Here is a 27,908-nt window from a genome sequence, read left to right as displayed (position 1 = left end):
GTGCTGAACAATAATGCTGGCAGAAACCTTGTATTTCTTACATAATAGATACTCACTCCTTCTCTTAAAATTAGGAATATCAGAACTGAGTTTTAAAATTTCAGATAATTGTTAGCAGTCAAAGGATACAAAAAGTATCTCAAATTCTTGGCTGCATCTAGTGGTAAGCTGCTGGCAGCTGTTCTAATGGTTTAGCTTCAAAAGTGTGGAAATGCTTTTAATAAATAAAGATGGATAATAGTTGAATGTTTTCCTTACTTTTCATTGCAATTACCTTGGATCCCATCCTCTGCTTTTGTAGAATACCAATTTGTTGAGAATGGGCAATTTTCTATTGCTGTTTTTATTGTTACCACACTCAGGCAATGGTATTAATCATGCAAACCCAGCCCTGTGCAATGTGATTTATCATTGATAAAACAGGTGCTGAATGGCAAGTATTTCACCAGCATGCTTTGCCAGACCCTCAAAATGGCATTGATATCTTGAATTGGTGAATGGCCTACAAAACAGCAAAATGTGGAGTCATTTTTAAAGAAAAATTCCTTGACATTTTTTGATATGTGGAAATTGAACCTAGTAAAGTTACTGTCTTTTGGCTGCTACTGTCTTGGAGATATTTTGTGTTTTTTTAAATCAATAATTAGAATTAATAATGACTGTCTTTTTCCTTACTATCCCATTTCTCTATCTTTACATTTCAGATTAAATATTTGGAAGTGGATATATGATGCAAAGAGAAACTCAAAGAAAAGTAGAAAACAAAAACAACTGACTAAGAAATAGACGTTCAGTCTCTGTGGTCATACAGTACCAGCTCATTCATTAATTACTTAGGTTGCTAATTAGGGACAAACTCATATGATGCATGTATTGGTCTCCTGAGGTAGAGAGGTCAATAGTGAATCCAGAGAGTTTAATCAGATACATTTATGGATATATATCAAAAATCACATTTTTTGTATTGCATGAAGTGAACTGGGACCCTAAAACCTTACACAATTTGTTGATTCCCTAGCACTATAAAACTTTTTTACTGCTTTTCTCAAACACGTATTTGTTTTCTTTTGACATAGGAGGGATGTCTCTCCTGAGATGGAATGATAATCAGGTCCAGAAACTTCATGCAATTCCAGACCTTTTTTCAGCCTCACTTATCCATGCTGACATTTGATGGCTGGGATAAACCCTTTCTGCCACATTCCCATTTTTCCTTTCAGTGGAATTTTCCTACTCCTGTTTCAGTTTTCTCCAAGCAGAAGTGATGGTATTATTACTTTTTGCCACTAATGATTTTACTTTCAAAGGTTTGGCCATTAACCTCATGTTTACACTGGTGACCAGTTGGTGCTTTCTGCTTGATATTTTAAAATAATATAGATACACCACTTGTCACAATCAGAGAAAATAAATCTGAAGGATATTTATCAGAACTTAAAATAGTTGCTGTTGATGAAACCCAGGTACAAAAATTATATTTTTAGTAAAGCTGCATATACTGCAATGTATTCTACAGGGGGCTCCCCTGAAGAGCACTCAAAAACTTCAACTGGTGTAGAATGTGGCTATGCTGTTGGTAATTTGTGCCAAATATATGGTACAGATAACATACATGTAATCATTGGCATGTTTCCAGGTTCGATTCAAGTGCTGGTTGTCATTTTTAAAGTCCTACATGGCTTGGAACTGGATTACTTGAGGGCCACTTTTTCCCCAAGAGTCTCTACCTGTCCAATTTGATCCAGCAGATTTGGCACATTGCATATTCCATCAGCCAATGACTGTCAGCTGAGGTGAACTAGAATATAAGCTTCTCTACAGTAGCCATTGCTCTGTAGAATATTCTCTATTAGACTGGTCTCCATCCTGTTGGCCTTTTGTAAGGCTTTAAAAACTGGCTGTGTTCCGGAGCCTAGTGGGCTGAATGTGTTAGGGACCCTGTTTCTTAATTTTATTGTTAACTGGCTAAATATTTAAGCTGCTGTGTATATTTATTTTGGATGATTTGTTTAATTTCTATTGTTTAATTGTTTTATACTTTGGCAATTGTAAGCTGCCCAGAGTCATTAATTGAAATGGGCAGCTATATACTGTAAATTGAATCAATCAATAAAAAATATAAAGGACTTTAATTATCAATGTGTTGAAAGGATGGTTAGCAAGTGTAGACAATACTGGTAGTCCTCAATTTATGACTTGTCACTTAACAACCAAAGTTGCAATGGAACTAAAAACAAAGTTAGTTACGATCAGTCCTCAAAACTATGAATGCTGCATCACCCCATGGTCATATGATCCCATTTTAGTTGCTTGGCAACGGCTCATATTTATAACCACTTGCAGTGTCCCATGATAATGAGATCACATTTTGCATTTATTTTGTCTTTTCGCCCTGGCAAAAATGCCCATTAGATATATTTGGGTTTGGATTTACAACTATGTAATTTGCTTAACAACTATATAATTCATTTTACGACCATCATAACTCACAAAAACTATAATAAAACTGGTTGTAAAATTGAGTCAGCCATGTGGTGCCTCAATTTACAACTGTGATGTCTTATGAGCAAAAGTTTGGGTTCAGTTATGATCATAAGTCAAGGACTACCTGTACACTAAATGGGTCTGATCACATTTCTGAAATTTCAGTGTTTTCCAGATTTGTGCACACCAGTCCTTTAAGTTCTCCAAGCAGCATGGCTATTGATGACATTTCTTTTAAAAATACAAAGTAAAAGCTTTGCAATGGACTGCAGTCCACTTTTGCAATGGACTGATTACGATTTTCTCAATGCCCTGTTTCAATGATTATAGTAAAACATGTTACAACATGAAAAATAGATTTACAAAAAAACATCTTGAGCACTTGGAATTCTCTTTGAGAATGAAAAATTACTCTAATGGAAATCAGTTGTGCTTCTCTGACAGAGATTCAATTTGAACTTGGATTCAAATTGTTGATTTTAGCTGGTTCCACCTTCAGAATGAAAGTATTAGTATAAGTAAGCTACAACAACTAAATCTAAAAAAGTAACTAGCTACAACTAGCTATTATCAGTGCAGGGTCATTCTCCAATCAGTGATTGCTTCACAAAATAGTTACTGTTATGTTCCCTACCCCAATCTCATGTGTTTAGATGCATTCATTTCATTTATATGTCTCATTCAAAAACATAAAGGCAATGGGTGATTATCTTTTTTTTTAAGTTTAATGTCACAATTCTCCTGCTTCTGCCGTTAGAGAAAATAAAAGGAGCAATATATTGGAAGATACAAAAAACTGAAAGATAGTTAAGTTGAAGTTAAAGATGCAAAGCAGTAGCAATTAAATATTTTGGGAAGTTTTGAATTTGTCTATAGAGTGGATAAACTCCCAGGTGAACATGGAACATTCAGGCAAGCCATGAGATTTTATTCACTGAACAACTAATAACCAAATAGTATTTGATTCACTATATGTTCACAGTGGAGTTACCTAATGCTTATTAAAGCTACTACTGTATAGTACAGTGTTTATTGTGATGGATTTCAACCATAGAAGTCTTTGTTTATGTCATCCTGGAATCTGCTCTGAGTAGTTATTGGAGCCCTCTCAGTATGCCTGCGTAAAACCTGTACTGCACTGGTTATCTATTATCATCCAGGTGCAATTCAAAGCATTGATGGTTATTTATAACATCTTTCCTAACTTTGGGCCTGGTTATTTTCAAAGCAGGTTTTTCTCCAATTGTCTTTTTCCATTCAATAAAATCAGTATCCTGCTTGGGCGCATCTCAATGAAGAAGTGCCATCTTAGGGGTTTGGGATACTTGTTTTCTCTGTTGATGCTCCTGTTCTCTGGTATGCCATTTCCCATAAGATTAAGGTAGTCCTTACTCTGCTGTCTTTGAAAGGTTGAGGGAGCTGGCTCTTCCAATAGGCAGTGGCTGGGCTGATCTGTAACCCACTGGGTTACATGACTTTCTAATTTCTAATTTGTAACCCACTGGGTTGCATGCCTTCCTAAATTTTTTTAATACATCCTGGAAAGTTCTTTTGTTTGATATTGTATTTTTACCCTCTTCATGCACCAGTTTAACTACCATAATGGTTAGATAATCCTATAGATTCAATAAATATATTTCTTCAAGATTTCATTAAACATTAAAGTGGAAATTACAGAAATTCTGAAGAGAAATACCTTTTCAAAAACAGTTAATTAGATTTTAAGCCAGGCTGGGAGCCAGAGAATGTTGCTGGTATGTTTAACAGCACTTGCAGTCACCACAGACTATGATGACTTCTAAAATAATTATTATCTTTTAGTGATAATTACATATTTTAGGAATTTAATATTTTTTCCTGAGGTTCCCCCAAGGGTAAATTGCAGAGATAGGGCAAACAGTAAAGAACAAATATCTATGCTAACTGCCCATAGCAGAGCAACTGCTGAGAACATTTAGAGTTAAAATAAGACCCATGTATTAAAATTACAGATTTGTTGAATTAATATCATCATAGTAATTCTGGATACACTGGAGACCTGTTGAGATGCAGCTAATGCAATTTAAAATCAAGGGAAATTGAACTAACTCAGCTGTGGAATATATCCTGCCATATTAAAAATATAATGCAGAACAGCAAAATCAAAACAAAACACTAAAAAAGGTTTAAACTCTTAAGCATAAGGAATGAAACATATACTCTGACTGATTCATATTCTCTAGAAGGCTAGGACAAAAATCTTTATATAATTTGATATAAATAAGACATATTTATATTTTAGAGCTAGAGCATGAGTTCTCAGCAAAATAATAATAATAAATGTTCTCATCTTGTCCTGTGGAGAAGTTAAGGTCCAGTCAGTTCAATATAGCATACTGCAATGTTCATAGGATATAGTACAATTATGAATATATTTATTCAGAAGAAGGTTCTATGCACCCTAAAATATTTTATTTGTATTACTATGTTTAGTAATGCAAATAGATTAGATATACTTGAGTTCTATTTAAAGAGAAGTTAAGTACAACTCAGTTTTCTTGAAATGCCATTATTAAAATTTTAGTGTTCTCTATTTCCTAAAATCATCAGAACTAGTGATTTGTATTAATGCTCTGAATTTTAAGGTGAGTTTTAGGGATTTATCTTCTCTGCTCCATTAATATAGAAAACCAGTCTGGCTAATATGTAAGAGGCAGGCTCTCTCAATGGTGGTACTTAAATTTATGAATGCTGTTTCAGTTTAAATCACTCTGCTTCTTCTCTCCATTTTCATTTTTTATTGTGTTCTGAGAACATAATTTCAACAATGTAACGTAAAAGGTTAAATTCATTAGAAGGATCTTATTTGGATCCACTGTTTTTTCCCCTGTTTGATAAGTTTCTGAATACTTTCACTACATTGTTAATTATATATTTACACTATAATCTGGAACCCATTTGGATGCATTTATACAGAAAAATAGATATAAAATATCCAAGTAACAATAATTTTTTAAAATAGTATGTTGGTACTGAATAAGACAAATAATAGAATGTATTAATTTCAGTATAAACTTTTTTTCATTCATACAGTCGAAGTGTGAATAATCAGAGAAGCTAAACCTAAATCCAAAACAGTTTTTAGTTTTTAAAACTCCTTCTGTATATTTATCTTTTTGCTTTATATGATAATTAATTTAATTGATTTATTTTTCCATGTGGTTTCCCAATGCTTATGTTATTTCTTTTCTTGTTGTTTGTATATAACTACAGTAGATTTAATTTAATTGCTTATTACTTTGCTTCTATGTACCTTTTAATTGTATTTTTACTTTTACTTTTTTTTCTCACTCAGTTTTAGCCAATAGCTTTATTAACTTTCTTGCCATTTGAAAGAGCTCTCCTTGAAGTCAGAGGAATAAGTGTTAAACAAATACTGAAAATATAGACCCAGTGTCTGATGTACAACAAAAGCTTAATTTGAAAATAAAACAAAAGTCCAAAATATTGGATGGTACAATACCATGCATATTTATTTACAATTATATGGTATTCAGTATACCTATTTCTGGGCAATTTACCAAGGTCATTTGTAAAATTCATATAAGACTATTTGATTACTGTACATCTAAGGCCTGTTTCTTTCATGCTATCCATTTCTCACTAGTAACTAGAACAGCAGAGTTAGAAAATTATTCAGAACTTTGAGAAAATAATGACTGTTGGTCCTGAATATTATTGACAATAGTCCAATATTAAATTCAAAAAGACTACTCTATGGTTTAAAACTAGTTCGCTAAAATCCTGTTTTTAAATAAGTAGTACTTTAAAAGCTAGGAATTGTTTTTCCCTATTTTTGAGGTAGTTGAAAGCAAGTTATCATGAAATAAAATGGGTATACAAAGATTTTTAGATAGAAACTACATTTTATTATTTATTCATTTGTTTATATTATAAAATAAATAGATAAATATAACAAAAACCACCTTTACATATTAGGTAGAGAAGTAGTTTTGCAATCTTCCCTGTGGCATCACTGCTTTCCTTAATGATAAACTTTAATATAGGTTAATAATACAAAGTTAATATTCTTACTTCTATGTATCACCCATAGTGTTGCCCATACTTGCCTATCAGCTGCCCTAAAATAGAGCTGTGTACTATGCTAACTGGCTTGTAGAGAAAAGCTAATGAAGAATCTTGAACAAGTTGAATTTTTTTAAGATGATTTACATTTAAATTATTCATGTAAGAAGTGATTTAGTTTATTAGCTACAGAGTAAATAAATAGGAATGGAAACAACTGAAGATGCAGTCAGGATGAATTGTTGTATTCTGAAATTTTAAGCAATATTTAACTACCTAATCTTACTTAGTACTTATTCAGTTGATGGAGAATGACCCAGCTCAAAAGCTAAGTGACATAAAACATATACTGACCTGGAAAAATATTGGGGAGTGTGGGTAATATTTTCTCTAAGAGACGGGAAAACAATAAAAGCGAAACAATAAGCAATATGCACTTTCCAAATGTAACAAGCAGCAGTTATAAATCTGAAGAATTTCCAGATTGAAATTACTTTGACTCAAATGAACACTTCTTCTACCCCAAAGATCTAAACGTGTGACACCAAACATTGGAATGAAGCTCATTTGAAGATGACATAAAGCAATGTACAGTAAGCAAAGAGAGTTCAGATAGCATGACCTCATTAATTAAGTCATTGTACAAACATCCTAATTTTATAACTGTAGTCAGGGGTGGGATTCACATTTTTTAACAACTGGTTCTGTGGGTGCGGCTTAGTTGGTGGGCATGGCTTGGCGGTCCTGTGACTGGGTGGACATGGCTTGGTGGTCATGTTATTGGCTGGGTGTGGCCAACTCAATATCACTCACATCGAGGCACACATCTCCTTGCCTGGCCTGTCATGACTGTGGGGATGCTGTAACAGTCGTAAGTGTGAAAAATGGTCATAAGTCACTTTTTTCAGTGCCATTGTAACTTTGAATGGTCACTCCACACAAGCAAAGTACCAGCAATGGAGGGGGAAAAACTCCAGAGATTTTCCTGCAACAGGAAGTCTAGTTCTGCCAAGAATGTAATAATGGTTAATGGAGAGGCAGTTTCTGTAAACAACTCCAGAATGTTTCCTTCCTGCCTTCTTTACAGGATTAGGCCAGTAATTTCTTCTAACAACCGGTTCTCCGAACTGCTTAGAATGTTAACAACCGGTTCTAGCGAATAGGTGCAAACTGGTAGAATCCCACCCCTGATTGTAGTGGAATTGATACTGCTAATGTTTATTGTGACATTGCTGAAAGGTAATTACTAAAGAAATCCTTTATACATTACTCCATACATAGGGCCAGGGTTGAAAAAAATATGAGAACATTTTCCATTGTGAAAATTAATTTCCATGACATATCATTTTCATCTATCATCAGAAGTCTTTCATGTAAAAGATTTTTTTCAAATGTAATCAAAATATTTTGAATTACATTAAAAATGTTATAGCACTATCTAACTAGCTTCTGCTCATTTAACCAAGTTACCATTTTGAAAGTTTCTAGATGAGACCTTTATTGACTAATTATTCTGTCTCAAGAATTGTTATGAATGACTTAGCCATCTATTTGTAATTCTCCCACGTTTTATCAACATTTCTTCATCTTTCTTCTTACTATGCACTTTCTATGAGGGACAAATGGATGGAACTGTTGTATCATATTTTTTTCTTGTGAAGCTAAGAAACAGCTGTCTGAGAGGACCCTTTGTTTCTTTTTACACGTAGAAGGAATTTTATAAAAGCACCACTGTAGACTTAGTTATATGAATGACTCTTGGGAAACAGCATATTCATGCACAATTCAGTCAGCTTGATTTTGTTCTTCATAATTCTGAATTACATAGAAGTCAGGGTTTCTACTTAAAAAAAAACTAGGAAACTAACATTAGGAAAGAATAAAAACCTCATCTAGAATTCAGATCAATGACAAGGTGGTATATATTCCGAAAGAGATTAATTATACGTGTCTGTGGACATTATGCTGAATATAGGCATTCTTGCTTCACTCAACATAATATTACTGAAACAGAATACAATTTGACTTTAATTCTAATCTCCCTATTTTAGTTAGCTTTTTCCAATCTGTTTCTCTCCATATGCACTGGGCTACAACATTTTAGATATGTAAGTTTGGTGCCAATAAATCACTCCCAGATATTTATGGTGCCTTTTGTACAATGCAATGCAACCTCCTTTCCTTGGACTCAAATGTAGTATTATCAATGTCATAAACAGTGGTGCGGTTCAAATATTGTTGCCATTGGTTTGGTGGGTGAGCTTTGCGCTCATGCACACACTTTGCATGCATGCCAAATGTGCACTTTGCGCAGGCACATTTCTGTGCCGCGCAAAGCAGCTGTGCTTCAAATTCAGCAGATAAAAGTGAGTATGGGAGCCCGGGCCCAACAGCAGAGTGGCAGAGAGAACCGGTTTGGTCTCTGCTGCTCATTGTTCCTACTAGCTCGCCAGAACCGGGCCGAACCAGTCGAATACCACCATCGGTCATAAAGCTTGTGAAACACAGTTCTCCAAGGCATGTGGGTGAACATTATAATGCCAGTGGCCTGGAGATCTATGACTATCCAATTCCTTGACACTTGGGCCATTGTAATGAAGAGTTCCTAGTGCTATGAAAGGTATCTATAACAAAGAATCTTCTGGAGAGATTTTGTCCCTGATACCTCTTTAGCTACTGATAAAACTATCAACAGCTACAATACTTCTCCTAGTGATTAAATGTATTTTCCTGGGAACAGCTAGAAAGAACAGCCACAATCCTTATACTTTGTCACAGGGGTTTCCAATATGTATACTTTGCCCCTGTAGAAAATGTAACACTGTACTAAAACCTAATTCTGCCCTGATCTATCAAAAAAGTTTTAAAAGTTCCACTGTGAAGTAAGTGTGGGTTAAGAGAAAATGTAGGGTGGGGCAGTGGAAAGAGTAAACAGCCATGTAGAAAGATATGAGATTAATTCAGATAACAGATAATCGGAGTTGGAAGGGACCTTGTAGATCATCTAGTCCAACCCCCCACCCAAGCGGGAGATCGTACACCATTTCTGACAAATGGCAGTCCAATCTCTTCTTGAAAGTCTCAAGTGATGGCTTGAGACATCATTTAAGGGAATGTTTTGAAATTCAGTAAATTCCATTCTATACCTTACCAGTCATACTATATATGTAGGATATAACTGTAGCTAGAATTTGTAAACTCCAGGAAGGAGAATTGCTTGTAAAGATATCTTAGAACTTCCCACAAGACTTTTAAGGGGGCAACCAGTTATTATTTACTTATAAACTTGTTCAGCACCCAGTGGTGATTCAAAACTCCTTAGGTAGAGCATTATGTATTATTACAACTGGACTTGCTGAAAAGTCCATAAACAAATCAGGAAACAGAAGGTCAAGTACATACCTGGGAATAATGACAGATTTCCCTACGCTAACTGCCTTGATGCGAGTGCTTTACCACTCAGCAGGTGCAAGAAGATACTGCCTTTTTGCCTGGAAAATACACAGCTAGACTGAAAGTTAGTGTTTATGGAGCCATGGGGGCTTATTGTTAAGGGAAAACAGTCAGCTGCAGTGATTTTCTTGTTATTTAGTGTGTTTAAATAACATAAGTCTATCTGCTTTTTTCTCACACAGTTGGCAAGTCACTTCTTCACAAGTGGTTATTCTAAAGCATTCTGGCCTCATTACTGCCTTACTTTGTGAAAAACTACATTTCTTTCTGCTGCCTGCTGTGGGACACCTTTTTATTCTACTCTAGCACTGCCCTAATGATTCTAACTTATTTTGTTACTCTGTGTGACATTATACCTCTGAGTAAAATGCTTGAGGCAAGTATGGCATGAAAAATCAGAGAAGTTACAGATTGATTTTGGTTATTAAAAGAAACTAAAATGTTCACTTTAAGAGTGTGCTTTTTGTCTAACTTGTTATATTAGTGTGTCGGTTGAATATGTCTAGAAAAAAATACATTGAAAACAGCTTAGAAATGTGTGCAGTAGGGTCAAGGTACAGGCTCATGAATGAAAGGATGCTTATTTTGAGGGGAAAGAATAGAAGAGTGAAGATGAAAAATAGAGACAACAACCATGGCAAAGAACAAAGAGATGATGAACAAACTGGCCCATGGAATCTCTCCTGACAAAGAAAGAGACTGTAAGGCAGTAGTCTCTAGTTAGTTTTGAACCCTGGGTGTAATGGAATATGTGGATGACCATCGGGGATGAAAGGAAGATATCCTATCTAGGAAATAGTCAGATGGGAGGTGTCCCAGGGGCTTTATAGTCAGAAAAAGAAGTTTAGGAAGGATGTACTCTAATTGATGATGTAGTTAAAGTGGCAGTGATCAATTTAGCTTTACAATAAAATAGAATTTGCTCTCTAGTTGTTTCCTGTCTGATTTACCTGAGAGAGCTGACACTGAATGTCAGGATGAAGTAGCCATCTTGTTCAAACCATAGTTAATGCCTTAAAAAGACACTATGCTTGCATACTTCATTTTATAATCACATTTAGAAATTGTTTCTTAACTATTCTTAGCTATTAGAATCTTTGGATGGAGATGTCTGAAAACATTTCAAAACTGACTGTATAATACAAAAGATCTTAAAAAATAAGTACGTTGAAGTGGTTTGGTCTTGCACTGAGCAAAAATTCAGAAAACAAATGTAAGAAGGAAGAATAAACGGGCTGAGAGAAAGAAGGCAGCCAAGAAAATCATGGAGAGATGAAGTTGACAAGTTCCTCAAAATGTGAGCTGACAACCTGAAAAGCAAAAAGGCAATATATGAAGTCATAAATGGATGTGTTGGAAGTATGGATGATTTGCAAAGCCCTATGTACTGTAGGTTACTTTACTTCAATCAGTTACTATTTTAAGTGAGCAGATTTCTCACAATAAACCTAAAGGTAGGGAGAGGGATGGTGAAAAGAGTTAGTGTAAACTAGAATTACTTTAATGTTTCCGATTTCTTTTGCCTAAAACTTGTTATGCTTCTCCTAAACTTTGCAAAATATTGCTTATTAGAAAATGGAATAATGTTGACAGGTACTGTATGTACATACCTGACTTAATACTAGAAATGTTAGATTTAGTTATGAAAAGATGTTTGGAACCTATGACAATATAAACATAGCAACATCTCTCATTTTTAAAATAGTCATAACTTTTCATGGCATTGTACAGGAACTTAAGGACACTACCCCTTCATAACTTCTGAAACAATAATTCAGGCTCCTGCATAGTTAAACTTAGTAAATGGCTCCCCAGTTGGCAACAGCTGCTTTGTGTAATGCATTTCCGCCCTTCTAGCTGCAAAGTAAGCACCAGGATTTATTCTGAAGTCTCATGTTTCTACAAAGCTGGAGAGTGATAAATTGTGTTCCTTTTAAGCACATGTGTATATGCATAGGAATACCACATTATCATTTTTTCAAAATGCTGAGTTAGTTGTAAGTCTGCTCAATTTGCACAATTCAGACAACCAGTTTCTTGGGATTTATTTTTTTAATTTTTCTATTTCATTGTAAAAATAATGATATTTTCCCTACCTTACAGCAAACTTTAGAAAGTCGTATTATGGCCTTGAGCCTGTAGGTATGTTAAGGTGATGTTGAATGAATGAGTGTGCATAGAGGGACAGGAATATCCTTATCCTGCTTCTTCTCTCACAATACTTATCCTGCTTCTTCTCTCACAATAAACATAGTCTTGTTGCAGACATTATATTGAAAACATATAGGAATTAGGTTCTAGGACGGATCCCAATCTGGATTTTATTTGTTCTTCAGATAGTTTTAAGAATAAAAATTTAAATGAAAGCAGAAACCAGAAATATACTTAATCTTTGTAGGATTTACCCCTGCTATTGTCTGCATAGATATGATGGTTTAAATTATTTTAAAATTATCTACAAATGTTCTGCTATTCATGTGCACTTTTAGACCTTTATGACACCAAATAAATGCAAAATTGATAAATCAATTTTATCAGAAAATAGGTATCATATCATAACATTTGTTTGTGATCAATATCTCCCAAGGAGACAGGAAGTTCTCTAAATAAAGTGTTCTCTTTGGGGCTGTATTTAGAAATTACATGTTTGATGTGTTAATCTCGGAAAAGAAAAGAAAATCATTAAAATAGAGAAGGACTCATTCTATTTCTTCAGTTTGTCCCTGGAGGTGCTTTTGGTGGGGCTTTTTCTTATTTCTTGCTTGCACCTGAAAACCAGAACATTCTTATTTAATTCCAAAACAATTTAAACACATTTCTTGCTTCTTTTCAAAGAATAATATGGGTAGTCCTCAACCTGCCAATTGAGCCCAAAATTTCAATGATAAGCAAGCCAGTTATTAAGTGAGTTTTGCCTCACTTTACAACCATCCCTGCCATATTTGTTAAGAGAATCACTGCTGTTGTTAAGTTAGTAACATGGTTGGCTTCCCAATTAACTTTGCTGGTTAGAAAGTCACAAAAGTTGATCATATGACCTCGGGACACTGCAACCATCACTGATATGAACCAGTTGCCAAGCATCAAAATTGTTGATCACATGACCATGGAAATGCTGCAATAATCGTAAGTAGGAAAAACAATCATGTCACTTTTTTCTGTGCCACTAAAAGAATGGTTGTAAGTCGAGGACAACAGTAGACAGTTACAGACTATCCAGCTTTCGGTTAGAGGGTCTTCAGACATATCAATACTAACTTTCTCTATTCTCTAGGACTATGAGAGATTTGTTTAAATGTGAAGAATAGGTTTTACATGAAGACAATGAGCTATTCTGGTATTCCTACATTGCTATATCTTTATTGTATATATTTCATAATATGCCAGTAGGAACCAACAGAGATGTAGAAAATATCTGAGACATTATGTCAGAGCAAATTCTAGATAGCATTGGGAACTCTGAACTTGCTACCTTTCCATTTAAGCTGTTTGTAGTTTAATAACTTTGATTCATTATTATCAAATAGTGATAATAACCAATCTAATTTCTGATATTGACTGGCCTTCATAACACTTTCTCAGACACCTCGACTGCTCTATAGCCAAACCAGAGAAAGTATTTTTAAATTTCTTTTTCCCAATAAAAAAATTAGGCCAACCCCCTTTTATAACTATGAATTTAAAGCATTGGCTGGAAGAGTATGATAATAATTTCTAAACAGAGAGAAGGCAAGAAAATAAACCAAAACACTTTTGCTCTTGCTGGTATATATATTACTAATAGAAGTCTGATGCTTCTACAAATCTGTTATTACTACTATTTATATTCAGGAGCCTGTTGAGCCAGTGAGAATCTGTGTGCTAGAAAGCCTTCTTGGTACTGTTCAGTGTAAAATGGAGCAATTGGAAGGCACAAAACAAAACATATAAACCCAATCAACAGGACTGGGCAGATTTTCAAAAAGTATTTTATTACAAGAAACTTATTGAAATGGGTGGGTGGGGGAAACACTTTCTTTGCTCCTCACTGAGCCTTGATAAGAGCAACTGTCTGCTATATGCAGCAACTGCTATTAATGAAGTAAGTGCTTGATCCCATCCTGACACTTCACCAAAGCAGAATGACATATAAGAGATGTCCTTGTAGAAGGAAAGCTATGTTAGCTTGTGGTAGCCAAAAATCAGAAGGAGTATGAAAGCATCTTTGCAGACTAGCAATCTAATTAAAGGGCAGAACAAGGTTTGTTTTTAAAAAGTACTACCGGATTCTTTACTCTATAAAATGTGAAATATCTTATTGAAGAAGAAAATAGGTGATCCACAAATCTCTACTAATTCATATTATCTTTGGAAGACCACATAGAAATGGAATTGTTAAACTATATATAGTTTTTTGCTTTCATTGATTTACAGTGCTGACTTAATCAGGTTGCCTTTTCAGAAGGTATAGGAAGAGTTTCATTAGTCCTTTAGCATCTACCAGAGTTAAAACAGGTACAATGAAAAAGCAAGATTGAAAGAAAACAAACCTTTGTCCATAAATAGATCTTCTGTACATTTCCTTTTGCAAAAAATTGCTAGGGTTTTTTTTAAAGAAAGAAAAACATCCCAGAACAAGGAAATTCCTTCTGCAAAACAGAAAGTCTAGTAGGTTTCTTTTTTCCTTCCTTTCTATGAAAACAAATTCTTGAAAACTGATACATATTCTGTTTTCCTCTTTTACTGCTTGTTTAATGAGCAAAAGAATAACTTGTAAAGGAAATGAAAGAGGATATAAGTGTAGGAATAACCTTGGTAGCTGTTGAGCATCCAGGCTAAAAAAACTAAAACTTCATTGTTTATATCTGTAAATCCATACTTTAGGTGTGGTTTTTCCTTCTGTTGCCTCAATGTTGCTTCAATATGTACAGGATACAGACAGTCAAAATAATGTCCCAATATTTACAGTGGCTGCTTATTTTATTGTTTTGTTTTCTTTCATCTACTTCTTCCTGTGATACATTTGAGACAAGTAAAGTCAAACAAAACTGCAGCAAATTTCAAGGATGATCTGAACAGCAGTTGCTTTTGGTTTATTTCTTTGACCTTGTGAGTAATAATTGTAGTATTTGTGGATGTAAGGAAGCATGACTGATTGAGTCTCTGCTCCCATGTACTGTGCTTCCAAATCTGCTTTTTGAGGCACATTTACCAATGAACTTCTTAAGAACATCTTTGCCTTATAGTTCCATTTACCTAGCTATTTATCAACAGTGCTCATCTGTTCTTAGCCATATTATTGGTTTATATTTTTCAAAAGCTATAAGTTCTGAAGTCAGAGAATAAAAGGCAAAACAAAGGTTTGTGTTAACTGGATAAAGACCTTGAAAACTGATGAAAAAAAGTCCAAAGAACTATAATTCATTACAGATCTCCAAGATAAAACACAGAATGAAATAATATATTTTAGTCTGACTTGAAGTTTAAATTAGTTGGTCTACCACAATGGTCAAGAAAATGTTGGACCCCATTCAACAATGAATCATAGTTTCAAATATTGTCTGTCATCAGAATTAGATTTAGAATTAGATCTTTTTGAACAATGTATTCTTAAGGGTTTACGTAAGTTAAGGGGTATTTTTACTGAAGGGTAAATTTTCTACAAGAATCTCTATCTTCCCAGCTGCCTAATCGTATAGTTGTCTTTCTTGATTATGTTTCTAAGAAAAGACTATTAAAAGACCTTGCTGAGTTAAGAAATAACTTGATTTTTTATATTCTATTTTTATCAAAGATTAAGAAAAGATAAATTGGAGCCCAGAAAATGCATGCATGCATATATGCTTAAATAGATATATTTGCACCTGTTTCTCGGCTTGATTATTTTCTTAACAAAAAAGTTAAGTTGAAAAATGTAAACCTACACCAAACAGCAGCATTTGCATTATTTTCACATTTTTCCCCCACATTCAAAATGCCTACAATTAAGGTTACAGAATTATCTTTGTTTTGCAATGCAAACAGAAATTTGTATTAATGATTTATATTTGGGAATGATGGAAAGTGAGTCTCAGGACCATGTCAAACATTATATATGTTTTATAAAAATATGCATCTAGCTGTGGTTGAGATTGACTCTCTCTCTCTCTCTCCTTTTTTTTCAAATGGACTATATTCATCATTTTTCACGGCTCATAAAAACAACCTTTAAACCCAAGCAACATTCCTTTATTAGACTTTGATCTATGACTTCTTTTGAGTTGCCTTGAAAGAAAACTCTTTCTTTTCTGTCCTTATTTCAATTTGCATTTCTTTCTCCATGTTGCCAAATTACATTTCATCAATAATTCAAACAATAATTGTACTTTGTTAGCCCCTTTCTAATATCAATGCTATATATCTTGATGATGGCTTTCAATCACACTAATTTTAGTTTAAAGCTGGGATATAATTATGAATAATACCACTTAATAGTATTATTACCAAATGAAACTGGATTTATTGTCTTGGAAACTAAGTTAATTTATATTGAAAATCTAAGCAATGGTACTTGGAAGTAAGCCCCTGACTTTAAAGAAGGAGATCTACCTATTTATTTTTCTATGGATATGAGGATGGAGTAGAAGGATGTTTTCTCTTTCTCTTCTCTTTTCTTTTGCTGAATTCATTTTAGGATGCAGGACTGCCCTATCTACAGAGCATCCTTTTCACTAAAACAAGTGAAACTCACTCATATATTTTCTTTTCACTTCCATACTTACTGTAAAGAAATAGGCTAGCATTTGTGATTCCAAGTTTGTTGGTAGCGACACAGGTATAGTTGCCATAATGTTCTTCAGTGACATTGGTCACTGTCAGGAAGGACTGGCTTCCTATGCTCCTGATCTCCAGACCATTGGCACTATTTATCCTGAGAATCAAGAAAAGTTAATGGTAAATATAGTAATACTTTGCATTCTTTGTATATGGTAAGTATGAGGATTTAAAATTTCAGTGCAGACTGCAGACAGATATGAAATGAGAAGGGTACTTTGATACAGACAGGGGAATACATGAGAACGGAAGGGAAAAAACTATGAAAGTTACATAATTTTTTAACCTACATGTTTACTCTTGGGTTTTTTTAATTATCTTTTTCATTAATTCATAAATAATGTGGTAAGATTTGCCTTTTACATCACTTTACCTCTCTTCTTTTTCAATTCCTGCCCCATAATTCACTATTTTTCTAGCTGAGATAATAGCTATGCTAGTCTTTTTCAGCAAACACAACAAAAAATCTTGTGGCATTTTAAAAATTAACCATCTTATTGTATCAGAACTTAGACACAATTCAGATAGACCTTTCTCATTTACATCCTGCAAAACTATACTGCAAACTTCATTTAGGGCCTAGCACTCCCTTCAAATAAGTGTGGGGCTTGTTTTCAAAGCACAACTGATATTATATAGATACTATACCTGTGTTTGTTGCTAACTTGTGGTCATACGGCTAGTGGGTGGAATGTTGAAAGAAAAAAAGAAGATGAGTGATGGAACTTTTGGAAAGTGAGCATTGAGTATAAAGAGAACATTTTTAAGCTAGAAATCAGGGACAAGAGAAAGAAGATAAATAGCATAATTACCTAGTGTCATCTCTGTACCATTCAAAATCAGGCGTAGGCACAGCAGAGGCTGCACACTTAAGTGAAACTGGCCGCCCTGTAGCAGATACATTGCTCTTGGATTCCGTGATAGTTGGCGGGTCTGCAGGAGAGAAAGACTGGCTCATATCACTGCTATCAATGTGTGCCTACTTGGAGCCACTACGCAAGGAGTGCAGCCATTCAAATTTGCATATCTTCAGGCTTAGTTATGATTTGTAAGCATCAGAATGTAATGAAAACTATTAAAAAAACTATTATGGGAAGGAAATAGTGAAGCCAGTAGGAAAAAAGCAGCAATTATCGAACATACATAAAAAAATTCAGGGTAGAACAATTTGCTCTAAAATTTACTCTTTATTTTATGTCATTATGTATATTGATGTCAGGCATATAATAAAATATTCCCCATTTTTCCTTAAGCAATCCTGTAAATTCTTATGGAAGAATGGACTTATATATGAACATTTATATAAATATATGAACATTTGTGTTAAACCAGAACCTGGAAGATGCAGATTAACTATCCCCGAGTCATGGATGATTTTAGATCAGTTGTTATCTTTCATTGTAATTTATCCTTAAAGCTGTTCTGATAAATATTAGAGGAAGGCTTTATAGCATATTTGATATGAATAGAAATATTGTTTAAATCTAGTAGTCTTTTCACTATAACTATTGAAAACATTTCCTAAATTCCCTAACTAAGATTATGTGCAGTTTGGAGAACCCCCAAATCCCACTCCTGGCTGGCCCCACCCCACCCCTCCCAGGAGTCTCCATGTGGCCTATTTTGGATTCAGGTAAGTCCAGGGCGTGTACAGACTCTCAGGAGGGCAAAAAACAGGCCTTCTGGAAGTTCAGGAAGGCTGGAAATGGGCCCATTTCCAGCTTCCAGAGAGCATTTGGAGCCCCAGGAAGCAGTTTTTACCCTCCCAGAGGCTCGTGGAAAATTTCCAGAGCCCGGAGAGGGCAAAAACACCCTCCCACCATGGTGTAGGAGGCTGACTAGGACACACCCGCCATCACCATGCCCACCCAGCAACCGGGCAGAGAACCCATTGCTAAAATTTTTGAATCCCGCCCCTGACTGGACCTAATGTAGGAAATAAATCACAAAATGAGCAAATATTTTTATGCAGTTCTGAAAGCTAAACAGAATTCAGGACCACCTACATTTCTGAATTCTGCTAAGAAGCCAATTCCCTTACTTTCAGCTGCATTCTTTATATTAGCCATATTTCCAATACTTAAAAAAAGACATTCTGGATGCTTGATAAGATACTGTAGATACTGATATATCTACAGAATTAAAGGACAACATATTCAAAAGAATAACCTGATTCCTTTTCCTGAGAAATCACTGTATTAATTCAGTCTAAAAGTAATATTTAGTGTGTAGAAAGGACAAAAAATAAAATATATGTTACATTATGAGTTCCAGGTACAGCACCTTACATGTCAATCTTGGTTTGGAAATGAGGCACTAAATGGTTCCCAGACTATAAGCCTATACACACATTTTGTGAATGAAATCATCAAAATCTTGTGGGATGCATTGCATTTCATTAAAAAATAGTGTGGGTTGTAATAGTAGTAAAGAATATAAAGATGAAAAAGATGCGTAAGGGAGAAAAGGCAAATCCCAAAGTGATTTGTCTTATATGAAATAGCAATAGCAATAGCACTTAAACTTATATACCGCTTTATAGTGCTTTTACAGCCCCCTCTAAGTGGTTTATAGCATCAGCATATTGCCCCCAACAATTTGGGTTCTTATTTTACCACCTCAGAAGAATGGGAGGCTGACTCAGCACTCTAACCACTGTGCCACCAAAGTTCCTAATGCTGCTTTTATAGTGGTAGCATATAGATTTGGACTGTTAGTCATTTTATGCAATAAAGAGTGTTTTATCATATTATCCCAGCATTGAATGCCATTTCTAAAACCACCTACATTTGGATCCTTTTAACTAGAAATGTATGGACGGAACCTGGGATCATCTGCTGGTAAAATGTGTATGCTTATTCACTGAGCTATGGCTCTTTCTTACTGAAAACCTGAAGGATGAACTTCTCTAATGGCTTCTACATAATTAGATCCCATAATTTGCCTCTTGCTTCTATATGTTTTAAAAGAAAAAACAGCAACTAGAATTAACAAATCAAGGATAAAGATATCAAACCCAAACTGAAAGAATAAAAGATTATGCACAATTGATGAAGCAAACTATGCCTTTTGTGATTGCACATATTTAGACCCAGTGCAAATTGTCAATTTAAGCCATCCTCTGCATACATACTATGATCCCATCCCAACTTTCAGGCATACAGATAGTTCCCACATTAATTTTGAATTTATACTTTCAACACTTCTGAAATTACACCATGGCCTATACTAGTGAATAATATGATGGACTTGGGTAGAATTGGCCAGAGTAATTTTAGGCAGTGAAAGAAAATTTCAATTAAATCAAAGGTAGCTCCTCGGGAAGAAGAACTAATTTTTAACATTTTTTCACAGGTTATTAGGATCCACAGCTTCATCAACCTCATAGAAAATCATTAAGTGCTAGATTTGCAATTTGAAGTGTTATGTTAGCATTGTGCATTTTTATTTCTAGCTACTGTTAAATAAAATGTGCAACGATAGCTCAAATAAACAAAGGCCTTTAGCGTGAGCTTAAATGTGTATATTTTAGTCTGCTTGTCTGTGAGTCAGACTTTCACAGCCTTTTCTGTTTTAAATTTGGTGCTAGCCTACTGCTGTGTTAGAAAAGTTTTTTCTTCATCCTGATTGGTTGGGAGTCTTGGTCTATGTTTATTGGTCTTGGAGTTTGCTGTGTTCTGCTTGATTGGTGTTTCTAATATCTTCTGTCTGTTTTGTGGCTTTTTTTGTCTTGATCGGCTGGCAACATTGTGTTTCCTGTATTGGAGGCTTTTAGTGCGGCTTGGCTCCGAGTAAACAGACAGCTATCATTTATTAGGAAGCTAGGTTTCATCTGGGTGCCTGGTTGGGGTGTGTTTGTGTTGGAGGTATCAGGGGGAATCTGTTTGTGTCCAGATGTTTGCTTGGCTTGTGGTGTGGAGATTTTTTTGTTTGTGAGTGCAGGCTTCCAGATAATTGACAGTCTGGTGGAGTCATCTCTTCTATTCATACTTTCAGGTCTGAAAAAAAACCTATGACGACTTGGGAAAATATGCGAACAAAGCTGAATGCCATATGCCATTTGTTTTCTTAAGTTTTCGCGGGTATTTATATGTATGGTATTCAGCTTTGTTCACCTATTTTCCCACATGTATTGTGTATACACAAGCCTGATGATGGCAGATGAGATTCTGCCGAAACGTTGCTACAACTTTAAAAGCACAACTATAATGACGTGGGAAAATACCTGAACAAAGCTTAATATATATATTGTAATCTTAAAACAAGATCCTTGCTGCTTTCATATCTCCCACAATAGAAGCCTAACTATGTTTCCATATAGGATGGATTTTTAAAAAAAACAGTTTTATTGCCCAATTGAAGTATTTAATACTATAAGGGGAAAAAAACCCAACCTTCAAAACATCACAAACAGTAATTTTGCACAGAAGAAAGTCTGAACACAGAAGAAAATCTGAACACAGAAGACAGCAATTTCAGCATTTCATATTAAATTACTGAGATACTTTCTTTACCTTGTCTTTCCTCTATAATCTATAAAAGTCATATGTTGGTTGAGAAAAAAAATCAACTAACATAATCAACAATCCAGATAAGTTATTGGAGGAAGGCTACAATAGTTTATATTGCAATTCCATTCAGGTTTACATACAGTAGATGTTTGTTTCAGCCTTTAGTTGATTTCACTCTAATTTTTGTGGGAATATAAATAATTTCTATTTGAAATCCAGTGGAAATGAAATCAAGGTAGAAAGGTAACTTTTTATTTTTATGATTGCTATGATTAGGAGTTTGTTATGTGATTCAGAATACCAATAATAATAAAATAATTCTAAGTATATGCTGTTTCTTCCCTTTCCATTTTTTCACCATTTATTAAAATATTTTAAATAATTACAACAAAAAGGTGAAAAGAAAAGCAAGGAATAAAATGATACAATAACAGTAAGCAGAGAGCTTACAGTAATAAAAATTAAATTACAATATCAAATAATGTATGAATTGATTGTATTGAACTGAGAACATTATATCATTGAAAATAAAATAAAAATATTTACAAAACTCTGAAAAATATTAATATCACCATTTTTCTTCTAAGAAGAAATTAACATATTCATAAACTAAAGAAGGAAAAAAAACATTATTAGAAAACTACTTGCTTTCAAAATATAGGGTCTCTTTGTACCTGGCTTATAGTTACAATCAAAATGTTTATGATTTAATATTGTTTAATATTGTTTCAAATTACAGTCCTTGCACTCTTGTGGGTTTTAATTTTTTAATAAGTATGTTTAAAATGAAAACACTGGTAAAAAAAGTGCAATTTCTCAGGCAGAAAATATCTATTGCATACATAATCACATATATAAATTCTAATGAATCAAAATCATGTTCAAAGCGACATTCTGACAGAAAAGTAAATAAAACCAATTTTACTTCACATCATAATATCTACAGTATACTTTATTTTCCTTCTTCACATACTTTACTTTCTCATGGGACAATTCAAGTCAGAATGATTATATAAAGCCCCTCCCTCTCCTGGAGACTAAGAGGAAAAAAAACAGTTTGGTTCTTTAAGATCATAGGATATAAGAGCAACATTTTTCAACTCCCCAATAGAAGTTAACAATTTGAATCAAACAGGAAACAACTAAATCCAACAAATAAGAACTTTTCTTCAGAAACCGTCTGTATCTGTGGAAATAGCCAAAAAGTCTATCTGGGATTTTTATTTCAATTTTTAGCATTGTGCTAAGGCCTGTGGTTTTTTTTTCTGCCCTAGTTAGGGAATTGGGTATAATTTTAGCCTTTCTTCATCCTTAAGGCTGTTTTCAAAAGCTCTGTTTTTCTTTAGAATCTCTTGTGATATATAATAATACAGTGAAACCTCTCCAGCATTTTGTCAGAGATTCTGTCAGAAAGAGCATTGTTTGTTACAGAGTAGCCCTCCCTTGGGATTTGTCTGAGATTTATTTTTTCCACATCCACTATTTCATTTTGATATATTATGTTAAAAGGGGGATTTACATATTTTTTAAAATTAAGTTTTTGCTTATTTCCTCTGATTAGTTTGATCACTCAAAGGCATGGAGAGAGAAGATTGAATCTCTCTCTCATGCTTACAGTCCAGTCAGCAAGTAGCTTTTCAGTTAGTTTCTACATTTGTATTTTGATCTTTTAACTACCCCAAATGAACCCTATCTCTCACACACCAGGATTAATGGATGCCAATTAAAGGTGCTTTCTGGAAGATAACTGATGGCAGAAAGAACTACAAGCTACCATTCCAAAGCAATAGAGGACTAGAAGATGAAGAGGCTTCTGGAAAAGAGCTTTTGAATCAGAGGATCACAACAATCTGCTACAATCTAGTTTGATGCACTTCAAATGTGCATCAATTTCCATAATCCCCATGAGTAAGCATTTAACATGTTAATTGCTGGCTCTGGTATTTGAAGTTCACTATATCAGGAAGGCACCAGGTTGGAACAATCTGGAATAAATACCATGATTCCCAGTCAGATTTGATCTTATATTTAGTCTTACAAACACATTGGCCTTGTTTGTTTTTCAAAAAAATATTAATTCTTCTAAGCCTAGTTAGAACTATTGGCGAGACTACTGAATTCTTTACAAATAGTTCTTGACTTACAACTTGTTAGCAACTGAAGTTACCAAAACAAAAACAAAACAAATAAAACAACAACACCCCAAATCTTACAGTCCAGATTCAAAGTTCTGACAACCAGATAACAGATAATCAGAGTTGGAAGGGACCTTGTAGGTCATCTAGTCCAACCCCCACCTAAGTGGGAGACCCTATACCATTTCTGACAAATGGCAGTCCAATCTCCGCCAGATCATGTGATGACATTTTGGGTACCTAGTAACCAGCACACATTTATGGCTGCAATGTCTCACAGCCATGTGACTATGAATTATGACTTTCTTTTTGCCATTATTTCTAATGTCTGGCAAAAAAATCCCCATCTATTGTGGACAATGGGTTCACTAAACAACCATGGTGTTTGCTTAATAACCATGGTGATTTGCATAACAATCACTGCAAACAAGCTGTAAAATCAGGCATGGTCATCTGATGACCCACCCAACAACCAGCTTGACTTACGACTGTAATTCTGGGCTCAATTATGGCTGCAAGTTGAGAACTACCTGTGCCTAGTCTTAGATATCAGACTTTCAGGAAGATTCAAACTGGAACAAATCCAAAGAATGGCATGACAGTGATCAAGGGACGGTAAATTAAGTCTTACACAAAGATATCATGGAGACTTGGAAAAAAATTACACTGATTTGGTTTACGATAGTATTCCTCAAGCACTCGAAAGGATTCAGACTAAAGGCCTTATATATTTTGTCATCACAGAATACTGGACACGGGATAATGGCATAAATGCAAATGTCGGTTGAATGTTATGAAAAACTTTCTAACAGTAAAACAATTTGACAATGGAATCAATTACTTGGATGACAGTGAGATGCCCTTTGCCAGCTGTCTTCAATCACAAGCTGGTGATAGCTTTTTTTTGGCTTGGAATGCTTTAATTTGTACTTTTGCACAAATGGAGGGTTGACTTTGGTGATTTAATACTTTTGAAGTCTCTGATTGTGTGACTTCAGCACAAATTACATATGATGAAGTTAAGGATCAAAAGTAGAACTACTGATACCATGCTTTTCTAATATACAATGTGTTAAAATTAAGAGATCTAACCTTAACTGAATCTAGGAAGCAGCTTGTATGAAAATAACTTCCACAGATGCTCGTCTGCCTAATTATCTATGATCACCACCTGCTGCCTCTTCCTTATTCAACAGGGTCCCTGATCCTGTAGATTTTTTACAAGGTGCTTTTGGCTGCTGAAGAAAGCATTGAATAGGAAGGTCATCTTCTAGCAGCCCAATCCTCTGATTCAGGCAGATCTCTGAATGTAACACAAAGGGCTTAACAATTTACATCTGCTATAGCCTTATAAAAAGAATAATATATTCAAATCAAACAGATGTACACATACATATATGCACATTATAGTTGACTATGACTCAGCTGTGTCACTTTTACATCTAGATTGAGTTGTTAGTTAAAAAAGAGCCTTAAGTTGTTGTATTGCCCCATAGCTCAGCCAAGAACTATAATTAATATGGTTTTTTTATCCTTTAGCTTCTATACTGAGTATTTGGCCACTTCTGCATCAGATCTGAGAATATCTTTGTGTTTTTACAACACTATCAAGCGTCTTCACTTCTTCTATAATTGAATGCAATTAACTTCAAGTTCAGAAAAAAAACAACCTTCTGCAACAATATGGTTGAGGGTTTACAGCAGATAATTTCCACTGGTGTAAATTTCCATCTCAGTCCTCATGCCAGTTCCTCAGTTTTCCTTTCTCTCCACCAAAGTCAAGGAAGCGTTGTGCAAATTGCAGAATTGCACTAATCTTTTTGGCTAATCAGGAGTGGACCTGTCCAGTAACAAATCACTTTTTTTCTTATTGTGAAACCAACATTAGGAGACAGGGCAGAGATGAGATTTATTTATATATTTCTTAGATATTAATATCTGCACTTTTTCCTTGGTTTTCTATAGATATGCAGATTGGATAAGAAACATTGAGCAACAGTATTTAGAAATTAAAAGGGAATTATTCTGAGATAAATTGAATGTAAATGATCTCTGTGTAAAGTATCCTTAGCTGGTGATGGTCTTACTTTTTACTAGAAATGATCTTGCTAAACTAGTGAATTTGCTACATTAATTGTCTTTTAAAAATTGTAATTTAATATTTTTTTCAAAATAATTTGTGTTTTTAAAATGAGGAAATAGTTGGGAAAGAAGCTGGAATAATATATTGGACAGTAAGCAATTTCACAAATTAGCCAAGAATTTAAACTAAGTATGTAATTTAAGTTTGAGTCTTCTGTTATTTTGTCATAATATGGGATCATCCTCATGGTCCTCTAACATGACATAAATATGACCCATTATACCATTTTTCTCCTATGTCCTCAGAGTGTAGCTGAGGCAGACTGGTCATCCTTATCTTGTTCCACCTTGAAAATAAGTTTTACTTTTTCTCCCAGGCTACTTCACCAATGAATTTTTTGCTGACATGGTCAGAAATTGGAATCTGTCTAGCTTCTCTTAGTTTAAACTTAAGTTTAAACCACTATAGGCTTTATTCCATTTCTTCTGATGACTGGGAATGGCCCTCTGGGAATGGCAGCTTTGGCCTGGGGCTGGTTTCTACAAAAGAATTATCCTATGGTATTTATTTCCTGACCAGAGCTGCTTCTTTAGCTTTTCAGAATAGAGACTGGCAGTGGGTGAAATAGATTTTTGTCCACATTTTTTTTGGCTGTCTTGAGTTCTGATGTTTAACATTTTAACATAACCCTTTGAAAAAGCCCCATTTTGTATTGCTTGGGCAAATCATATCTAGTAATTTAGTTAATTTAAACTACAACAATCACAACAGCAAACATTCTTTTTCTTGCAAAACAGTTGGTTACATTTTGTCAGATCTGAAAGAAAAACATCCATTTAAATTTAAGTGCCTAAGGTTATATGTCTTCTCCATAGCATTTATATTTAAATAATTCTCCAAGGCCCAAAATAGTAATTTCATTTTATGAAAATGCTAATGTATTATAAATTAAAAGAGGCAAAAATGAGATTAAAAGATTCTAAATGCACAGACAATTCACAAACACATTTCTAAATCAAGGATTTAAAGTAATTGCTCAACAGATTTATCTAAGCCACATTCAAACAAAGAAAAAGCTGCCTCTTTTGGATAGCTAAAGAGATTACAGTATGAGTTCCCTATTTATATTTTCCTAATATAGTATTTACTAATTAGTTTATACCTTATTTCTGATAAATAGTTTCTTCGAGAAAACACTATCTTTGCTCATTTTTTTAAAAAAAATCCTATCTTAAATATCATTGTCAATACATATTTTGAGGTAGATTTAACATCTACAGTGATGCTCCCAGTTAGGGCTTTTCTTAATAGCTTTTTTTCCCTTTGAAAGTTTTGCTTAAGAGTTAGCAGAGAATGTACGAGTGTTAGTGCTCTTTTGGTTTTTCCTTGCTCTGCATTTAATTCATATGGTGTCCATTGAGTTACAGGAATCACTTTCTTTCAGATTCGCTTGCTGGTCTTTTTTTTCAGATTTTTTTTTTTTCTTCATTGGCCAAATGCTTTTTTTTAAAGAGAGATTTTCTGTACATGGTTCACTAATAGCCCCAACTGGACTGTCCAGATGATGTTTCCTCTGTCATAAGAGTTTTTCATTGATTGTCATCACTATAATACACAGAGTTCAACTTTCCTTTTTTAATATGTCTGATTTGATGGAAATAAAAATACTCACAATTCACAGTGACTCGGACTTGCTTCACATCAGCTGTGGAAACCTCATTTGCAGCTTTGCACTCATATTTGCCTGACTGCTCTCGTGTTATTCCCAGGATCTCCAGGAACTCTTCTTCACCTTCAAATTCTCTGCCTGTGAAAAGAGAAAAAAGCTGAGCTTACTAGTCTTCAGTGTATAAGAAGAGCTATAAAAGGAAATAGATGAAAACCAAGCCAAAATGCAGAAATTATGTCCAATTTTTTTCTGTTTTGTAATTGTTTATTTCTGTAGCCTTTTTGATGTGTTAACTTAATTAACTAATGTAATTAGTAGGTGTTATAATTTAAGAAAAAAAGTTCTGAGATAAAATCACTCAAACTCATTATCAGTTCTAATATCCTATTCTGTGCATTGATATTTTGTTTCAGAGACCTTTGCCCTTCTACATGCTTACAAATACCCATCAGATTTGCTAACAATACTAACAAGCAACAAGATGATGACTCTGTATTACAGAGGGAGAAACCAAATTATGCAGCCTATCCCAATGCCAACTTGGCCCTGACCTCACATCTAATGTAACCATGTTATTATTGCAGGACATAATAATGTCACCAACAGAATTAGTGGAAGATATACTTTCTTCCTATATGCTTATAGCGTTAGTGGTTTGCAAGGCCCCTAATATTGTAGTAGAATTTGTATTAGTTTCTATTAAGGCTTGCTTGAGA

General features: G+C 34.4%; 1 protein-coding gene across 2 annotated transcripts in view; it reads right to left on the bottom strand.

Annotated features, from left to right (window-relative positions):
* LSAMP (limbic system associated membrane protein) overlaps positions 1-27,908 on the bottom strand; it is a 507,719-nt gene that overhangs the window by 24,018 nt on the left and 455,793 nt on the right. The window contains exons 4-7 of one of the 2 annotated variants that reach the window (XM_087937274.1): positions 27,196-27,330; positions 17,607-17,727; positions 16,743-16,891; positions 6,904-6,939 (exon numbers count right to left, since the gene is read on the bottom strand). In XM_087937274.1, coding sequence (XP_087793400.1) covers positions 6,904-6,939; positions 16,743-16,891; positions 17,607-17,727; positions 27,196-27,330 — 441 coding nt within the window. The remainder of the gene's footprint in view (positions 1-6,903; positions 6,940-16,742; positions 16,892-17,606; positions 17,728-27,195; positions 27,331-27,908) is intronic. The other variant, XM_087937275.1, reaches the window with a different exon arrangement.

The sequence above is a fragment of the Pseudonaja textilis genome, chromosome 7, assembly GCF_049901715.1.
Source record: "Pseudonaja textilis isolate UNSWEBS1 chromosome 7, rPseTex1.2, whole genome shotgun sequence".
Lineage (NCBI taxonomy): Eukaryota > Metazoa > Chordata > Lepidosauria > Squamata > Elapidae > Pseudonaja > Pseudonaja textilis.
Note: the sequence above shows the minus strand (reverse complement) of the source record. Positions and strands in the feature narration are given on the sequence as shown.